General features: G+C 40.5%; 1 protein-coding gene across 2 annotated transcripts in view; it reads right to left on the reverse strand.

Annotated features, from left to right (window-relative positions):
- Positions 1-2,549: 2,549 nt before the first annotated feature.
- The window catches only part of LOC104942029 (transforming protein RhoA-like), a 12,918-nt gene continuing 6,628 nt past the window's right edge, over positions 2,550-8,839 (reverse strand). Inside the window, exons 2-5 of one of the 2 annotated variants that reach the window (XM_010767217.1) lie at positions 7,847-8,004; positions 6,589-6,709; positions 4,292-4,422; positions 2,550-4,088 (exon numbers count right to left, since the gene is read on the reverse strand). In XM_010767217.1, coding sequence (XP_010765519.1) covers positions 3,915-4,088; positions 4,292-4,422; positions 6,589-6,709; positions 7,847-8,002 — 582 coding nt within the window. In that variant the 5' untranslated portion in view covers positions 8,003-8,004 and the 3' untranslated portion in view covers positions 2,550-3,914. Of the gene's footprint in view, positions 4,089-4,291; positions 4,423-6,588; positions 6,710-7,846; positions 8,047-8,839 lie in introns of both variants that reach the window. The other variant, XM_010767218.1, reaches the window with a different exon arrangement.

Raw genomic sequence — 8,839 nt, forward strand, 5'->3', positions numbered from 1 at the left:
GTGAGAGAGAATAAATAAGACAGCCCAATATTTAAAAAAAAATCTATTCCTTTTCGCAACTTTCCGCATATTTCTTAACTTCCCACAATTTCACCACATAAAATCACATAAAACCCCCGCATGTTTAATCGCATAATCAAGGATTTTAGCCCGCGTTTTTCTGGAGGGTCTATTCAGAGAGGGTCTTCAGTACAGGTGGCAATATTGTCACCTGCCTGCGCTCATCTCTGAAACCATACAATGTAAACAGGCTGGTGTTTCTTGCAAAAAATCTTTAAGAGATGACATGAGCAGCCCTACCAGCATTTTCCATAGTGGCCAACATTTTTTTATTTGGTCTTAAATTGTAGTTCAACATTTATTTCCTGTTACTTATGGACCATGACGGTTGGCCAGCCTTCAACGTTTAACTGAGTGGAATATGTTGAATATGTTTTACCAAAATGTTGGCTATGTTAAGGAGTTTTCAGTAGGTTGTGACAGTGCACTGCAACATATTTGATTTAATTTATTTTGGTCTAATTTATTTTTATTTATCATATTAATATATGTTTAGTATGGTTTTGTTATACTTTCTAATAGGTGGTCAACCGCAGTTGTCATAATGTCCACCACGCTAAAGTGCAGAGTTGTATCCACATAGATGGCAACTCCTCCTCCTCCCTTATTTGGTCTATTTTTGTATCTGAGCTCATATCCATCCAGTCCTTTTCGTTGTCGATCCATGTTTCAGAAATAGCAATGATGTTGAATGGATTAGTAAATGTATGTAAATATTCTCTGACGTTGTTAAAGTTTGCATACAGGCTTCTGCTATTAAAATGGATGATTGATCTTTTCTCATTTGATTCGATGTTCTGGTTGTATTGTTCATCAGTGTAGTTATGCTTTTTCTTGGCACACTAAAACACAAGTCATTCTCAAGAGATGCCTGCTGGTGTGGGCTTTGAGATTTATCTGAAATCCTAAAAACTAGCACTTGGATTCAGTGATACAAGGGTGTTTGGGCGACTGATTAATGATCAAACAAGGCTCTGCGTGGGAGTCCCTCTGATCAAAAGAAGCTGCAGTGGGATTTCAGTTGCAGAATGATCTGCGCCTCTGCACCAGAAACATAAAAAACCCACTCAGCTTGCGTTTCGAATAACTACTCATTATTCAATGCATTGTTTTTTCACATTAGGAGTTGTAGCTTTAAGGGATTTGAAAGGCAGTTGCTTGAATTAAAAGTATATTTCAAGCATCAATACAGCAAACTCACCCCTCATTGCATGTTACTCACTATGTGATCCTTCCTTCAATGTTAAGTGTCAACCATTAAGATGGTCAAATGTATGTTGCACTGTCTGACATTCAGCATAACCGTGACCAGTCAAATTAAAACTAATTAATTGTAAACTATTTTGGGTGGAAAGCCTTAACACTTTCCCATTTTTTCCTCTAAAATTGTTGCATTATTTATCAGTTTATGAGCAATTGTGTGTTGAGTCTGTAGTCTGAAATGAATCCACCATTCATTCATACTTCATGTGTATTGATTGAAGTTGAAGAGCCATTCCCCATGCCCCACTTGAGACAACAATGAATAGGAGTGTTATAGAAAGTAATTTATTACACAAACCAAAGTTAGTTTACAAATAGTTTCCAGTCATGTGTGTGTGTATAGTCTAGTATGAACAAACCCACATTTCATATTTACAGACTTTGCATACAGCTTGGTTTTCCTGTTCCTTTGTTTACGTCACTGCTTCAGCACCCACAAATCAGGATTTAAAAAAATACAATAAAAGTAGAAATAAAAATGATTTGTACATAATAAGGAGACTTGCATTGTTTTTCCTTTTTGTCTTCTCAGCCGTGTTCAAAAACAAAGAACAGAAAAAGAGCCGGCGATGCTCTAGACAGGCAGCCGAGAGGCCAGCCTTTCTCCTGACTGCCTAACAACAGCATTTGGCAGGGATGATTGACGGGTTCTTACAACCAATTGTAAATCATCAGAAAGAAAACAAATCAGGTAAAGCGCAAAAAGTAGAATAAACTAAAGCTACGACACAGAAGCAGTCCCATAGTCTTACACCTCCGATTTTAAATACTGATAAAATAAAATGAGTTTTTCTCTTCTTTTTTTTTTAAAAGCAGGAAATAAAGTATAAAAACACGAGACCAAGTTTCTGGAACAGCCTGTAGGCCAGGAAGAAGAACAGGAGGGTCTGAATCTGTCAGCTAAACACGCAGACAAGTCAAGGAAGGCTGGTAGCTGATGAATCCCAAATATATCTGCACACCCTTTCAATTCTTAGAATGGAAAGACCTTAAGAAATACCCCAAATAAAAAATATCCAACATACAGCAGGTGATAAATGCTCACTGTGCTAGTTAGTGATACTGATTTTCAGCAAGTTTAACCCAAACATCTATCTGGCTGTCTAACTTGACAATTCTGGCATTACCATGCACAGGATCATAGTATCATATATATTAATATATATCATACATCATACTAGTATTATTTATTATATTATATATTTTTTTTTTAAAAAGGTGTCACACATGTCATGTTAAAGCAGATGGCTGCTGCCTACAGCTGACCAGTATAAATGTATATTGTAGATAACCTTTATTTCCCCTCCAAGAGTTCTAGGTTGTTTTACATTTGACCTACAAACATGCGCACACAAAGAAATATAATCAATAGTCGTTCATCCCAGATAAGGAGATCAGTGGTGTGCGTGTAAACACGGTCCTCTCCTCTCCTTGTTCTTTGTCCCGGTCTATGACCAGAGGAAGATGAGCACCAGCAGTCTGTGGAACAGGAAGGGGCGGGAGCTGAGATGCAGCAGAGTGGTCAGCTTATGAAGATCATCATCCAATGGGAACACAGATCACCTTCCTCCTTCAATTTGATATTTAAGAAGACAATCCTGAAGTAGACAAACCAACCCCAGTAGATTCACCAGCGTGTGGGTACTTTAATGCCTATCACATGGAGTAAACGTTTCCTCTGAAACACTGCACTGTGAAGATAGAATACAGGTGGCAATGAAAGCCAATTTGATTTACAGATCAAGTGATGATGCACAGGAAGTAGTTTTACATTAAGGCCAGCGCTAAGGACACATTTCTCTCAATTCAAACTGTTCATTAATGTGTGAAATATAGAGCATTCACTATGAGGAGGCTCTGTGACAGGTCACCTCAGTAAGAGCACGGCTCGATGGGTTTGTCACTGCGAGCACAGGATTAGCGACCGCCGTGACTAAATGGCACCGAGCTGGACATGTGAGCATGTAGCTCCACGACAAATGAGACTGACTGGCCCATAATAACCCAATCAATTCAATTAAACTGCAAGCTTATAGAAGATCCCTGTTTACTGGTGATTTGTCTACTTTTGGGGCTGTTCAAATATCCTCCCCAGGAAACTAAAGCACCTGTCGAACTTCAGACTGCCCGTCCCCTTCTCCCAGGTAGAAACCCCTGATGAAGAGTCCACTGGTGGCTGTTTACAGTGGAACTCATTTACTGTGCCGTTTGCCCCTATCCATATGTCAAGTCATCCAGGCAGAAACTAGACCTTTTTAGTTTTTGCCGTCTCCTTATTGTGTTTATCAGTGTAAGTGGCTTGTTGAAAAGACAAACAGATGAAGAGCCCAATGGTTTACAGCGGTAGTCAGCCCCCCACCCCCAATCTTTCCCCCCTGTCCATTTCCATCGAAGCTTCCCAAACCCAAGTCCCAGGGCAAATTCAGTCCAACAAACAGCCGTTTTACAGCGGTAGTCATTTACTGCACTCTTTTCTCCCCGTCTCTCCCTCCCTCTCCCGTCTAGTAATCCCCCCTCCGCCCCTCTCGAGCCCTAGCCCCCTGGGAACAGTTGCCCCGGGGGTTGAAAACAGTCCAAATGTGTCGGCTATTTTACAGCACTACACATTTATTGTTCTTCTTCCCGCGGCGGGCCTGCAGGGCCGCCCTGGTGGCCATCTCGAACACCTCCCGCACGCCGTCCTTGGTCTTGGCGGAGCACTCCATGTAGCCGAAAGCTGCGATGCGGCCGGCCATGTCCCGCCCCTCCTCCGACTTCACTGGCTCCTATTGGATGAAGACAAAACCAAGAATATGGTTCAGGGACACACTCGAGACATTTCCAAGTCTGGAAAATGTTAGCTAATAAAGCCAACTGCTACTAAATACTGGTGAAATCTGTGGTATTTAATCATTTGAATTTTTTACATTGTTTATTTTATTTGTCTGGTGTCACACATATTAGAAACAGGAGACAGGTATTCTCGTACCTGTTTCATCTTGGCCAGCTCCCGGCGTGTGTGGTCGTCGTTGCGCAGGTCTTTCTTGTTTCCTACCAGGATGATGGGAACGTTGGGACAGAAGTGTTTGACCTCTGGGGTCCACTTCTCTGGAATGTTTTCTGTGAAGGAAAAACGATAGATCGATATTTTATTGGCCGTTTCATGTTATGTGTTAATGTATAAAGGGTCATTTAGTTGTCACATTGAAATGTATTTCCCAGCCCATTTGTATTTACATTCCTTCACTACAAAATCTACAACTTGTATAGCGTGCGCCACCTTTGAGTCCATTATCGAGCATTTTCACAGAAACTATGACAGATTATCTAACTGACATCCAAAATACTCTTAGTGACCCTGACAGCCATTTGACAGAGTTTCTGGGTGGCGTCTAGGGGTGCAACAACTAATCGACTTAATCGATTACCAAATTAGTTGGCAACTAATTCAGTCGTCGATTCGTTGGTGACGTCATCACATGTGTTCTACACCCCGTTAAGCTTCAACGTTATCGCTCTTTTGTATCGGTACAGGAGACATTTAAAAACATATGTTATGTATTATTGCAACATAAACATTATATCGCAGTCTTAGTGTCGCCAACTCAGTTTCTAATATGCAATATGACTACAAAATGCGTCTATAATGTATTTTCGATCTTCCGAATTCAGACGAGCGATCTCTCCCCCGCCTGCTTGCGAGGGGGCGGGGCAGTTTACACACACACGCAGGAGATGGCGGAGAGAACGCGCTCCGAGGTGTGGTTAAACTTTAGCCGTCTCGATGTGGACAATGCTCGTTACCAAAAGTGCAATAACAGTTTATCATATAAAGGCGGTAAAACGAGCAATTTGTCCCTACATTTAGCAAAAGTGCACCACATTCAGACGGAGAAATGCACCGGGTTCGACTGTCTTTCTAGTAGCTCTGTAGCCCCGTCCAAGAGTAACCTTTCCACGTCAGGTGTTATGTATGCTAACAGCAACACACAGAGTTAACTCAGTTATAAAAACATAGGTTAATGATTAGAGGTAACTGAATTAGTTATTTTGTTAAAGTTTCAGCTATTCTGTTTACAGTTCTGTCATCACATTATTTAATATGATTTGTTAAAACATTGTTGTTTCTTTTGATGTGAAATATTAATTTGTTATTATTATATAATTAAAATAAAAAGCAATGTTAGTTTTGTTCACAATTTGTTGAGTTAGTTTACCTTATTTCTTGTCAAAAGAACCGTTAATACTATCGTTAAAAGGACCGGATCGATAAGCAGTATTGATATAAGAAGTAGTACAGTTAAAACCTTAACGTTCCGAATAATCGATTAATCGTTTCATTAATCGATAGATTAATCGATTATCAAATTAGTCGTTTGTTGCAGCCCTAGTGGCGTCAGTCAAATGGTTGACGTCAATTTGTTGATTTTTTTTGGGTTGCAAAATATGGCATGTTTTCTTTAAAAGGGCAATCATTTGCTGGCAATAATAACAAAATAAAATACAAAGCATATCACCAAACATAATTTATTCATTATATATTTTAATACAGGAACATATCTCTTTGAAGTCTTGCCATCTTTAGTGCAGAGTAAAATAGCCCCCCCCAACTAAGAATATGAACTGCCTCTTAATTCCACTGTTTATACAGCTCACTTTGATGCATTGGAATCAACATTGCCTTTATTAAAGAAAACCGTTTTGTTGTGTGATGTTCAAAATGCTTTGAAACAAATCATGGATGATTTTGATATCTATGTTAAATAGTTTTTTGGCGGTCATTATGGTGAAAAGAAGATTAGCGAAGTATTAGGTCTGTATTAACAACGTGTCACATGCAAAGGTAATTGTGTGACTGAAGACAGGGGAAAAAATCTAATCTAGCATGGTCAGCAAAAGCACAGCTTTAAAAAGGGGAGCTGTATGTCTGACATATGGTCATGTACAACGATTTGATTACAAGCTTTAGTACAATAGGCCTGTCATTTGTTAAAATAGCAACTTCCTCTCATTTGATCCCGTTTGATTTATGTCTGGACCTATAATAATGTTCAGCTTATATCACCTTATTTTGATGTGATCACAGAAGTACTGTTCATAATCATTAGGACAGGAACTGGATGACTTTTTTACGTTTCCAGCATTGCTGCAAGCCCCTGAATGACACACGATTTGTCTAGACTCTAGGGTATGTGTGTATGCGCAAACGTAAGCAGTTCCTCTGCAATGTGGTTTTATGTCATGTATGAATGTGTGTGTGTGTGTGTGGGTGTGGTTTGTACTCACCCAAGCTGTCGGGGCTGTCTATGGAGAAGCACATGAGGATGACGTCAGTGTCTGGATAGGAGAGAGGTCTCAGCCTATCATAGTCCTCCTGACCCGCAGTATCCCACAGAGCCAGCTCCACCTGACAGACACACACACATCAAGAGGAGACGGACAAAGAGAAGGGGAAGAACTGAAGTTAATACACCACGTCCAATATGATCAGCACAACTTTCACATTGAAGCCCGAAAGTAAATGAGATAATAAACAAGGTCCACAACGGACAAGAAGAACTGATTGCGCCATGATCACAAGATTCCTGCTGCAGAGCTCAAGCCTCGGGGGCTTTCCCCCCATTTCCATGAGGACGATATTCTATGATAGGAACAAGAGTTACAAGTCTAAACAAAAGAGATTCAATCAGAAACTCATGCATTTCTATTGGTGGAGCATCTCTGTAATGCTGGTAAAATGTTCATTAAAAAGGGAATTATTTTTGGGAAATAAAAACCGAGCAGACTGCAAAGCTAAATCGGGTAAAAGGAACCAGATTTGGAGAGTTTGACACTTGACAAGAAGTAGTCAGAGTCCACCCCAGCAGCGAAAAGGGTTAGAGCCAAAAGCCAATAAAGATTCAAAATCCCAGCATCCCATTGCCCAACAATGAGGTCAGGCCTTGGAGCTGTGTGCTTTAAAAAATAGGAGTACATCCCGAAGCTGGAAGCCACAATGAGTCTTACTCCAGAGAGCAAATGCCTCTTCATTTGAGCTACACATGTTTTAAACATTCATATTCTTACAATGTGCTGGTTCTGGGGGTATAAAGGATTCATTTAGATTTGGCATATAATCTTTCATCAATGTGTATCCACATAGGACGTCTTTGACGTCTTTTTTATACAATCTAATACATAACAATTCAAGAGCCCTGGTTAGTGTGAGCAAGCATAGCAATTGACTGCATTTCTGATGGAACACAGAAACGTAAAAGACGACCCAGAATCCAGACAAACATTTTGCCAATCAATCTGAGAGCCAGTGACTCAGCCCAAAGGAAGCAGTCTCTTTAAACAGGCCCGACTTGGCAACAGCTGCAATGTGAGGGAAGATGTGAAAAATGGAACAGTGGCGTTTTATCCACACGTTGCCCTCAAGGTAGAATTAAAGCTGGAGCATCATTAAGCACCAAGGAGAAAATTAGCCCTTGATTCAAACACAAAACATTGGAAAGATTGAAAGAGAGATGTGTTGCGGCAGTGGCCGGTGACGTTGCCTCACCTGTTTGCCGTCCACCTCGATGTCAGCGACGTAGTTCTCGAACACGGTGGGCACGTAGACCTCAGGGAACTGATCCTTGCTGAAGACAATCAGAAGGCAGGTCTTTCCACAAGCTCCATCCCCCACTATCACCAGCTTCTTGCGGATGGCTGCCATCCCTGGAGGAAAACACGGAGGAGGAGGTTAGGATCAAGGAGCCACTGGAAAAACACAACATTAAGCACAATCAGAACTGTTGTTACTGACTATCTAAAACTGTTAGAAGTGTGGTTGTCGAGGGGAATACACAACAAATGATCCGATATGATGCATACACATCAAATAAAACATACAATTGTGTGCAACATGTGTGGCCTGTAAGCGAGACTATGTGTTGGGTAGTGTTGCACAGAGCAGGTTCCCAATGCAACACTTCACTTAACACATTTAACCACAGCGCTGAGAGAAAAAAAAAGCAGTTCTCAACCTGAAGTTCAGATTCTCTCAGGGGGGTTAGATTTGAAAAAATGGAATCTGAAAAAGTGCCAAGACAGAAATGTAATGTCATATTTGGGATTATGGTTTTTCCCCTGAGGTAAGGAAGACTTGCAAACGGCGAGGCTTAATAAATGCACATGTGGCCCCACGAGAGCAGGAATCACTTTATATTAGGGATGGGAATTTGAAAGCAAATGTATATTCGAACATTCGACCCCCCAAAAAACGGTTAACCGAAATGTACATATCCTATAAAAAAAAGAAATTGGGTAACATTTTTTTCCCCACAAGAATATTCGCTTTTTTTCACCCAATTTTTTTAAAAATAATTTTTGGAAATAAATAAATACATGTTCAAAAAGGGGAAGAAACCAAGACGAATTTGTCAAATGTATTGAACTGGTGATCACAGTTTGACAGCTATAGGCCTACAGCTTTCATGTGCGATTCACAATCAGCCCAGCTGTAGAGAAGACCCTCTCAGCTGGAACGGAGGTTGTGGGTATAGCAAGGTAT

The sequence above is a fragment of the Notothenia coriiceps genome, unplaced genomic scaffold (assembly GCF_000735185.1).
Source record: "Notothenia coriiceps isolate Sejong01 unplaced genomic scaffold, NC01 NC01_scaffold00004102, whole genome shotgun sequence".
Lineage (NCBI taxonomy): Eukaryota > Metazoa > Chordata > Actinopteri > Perciformes > Nototheniidae > Notothenia > Notothenia coriiceps.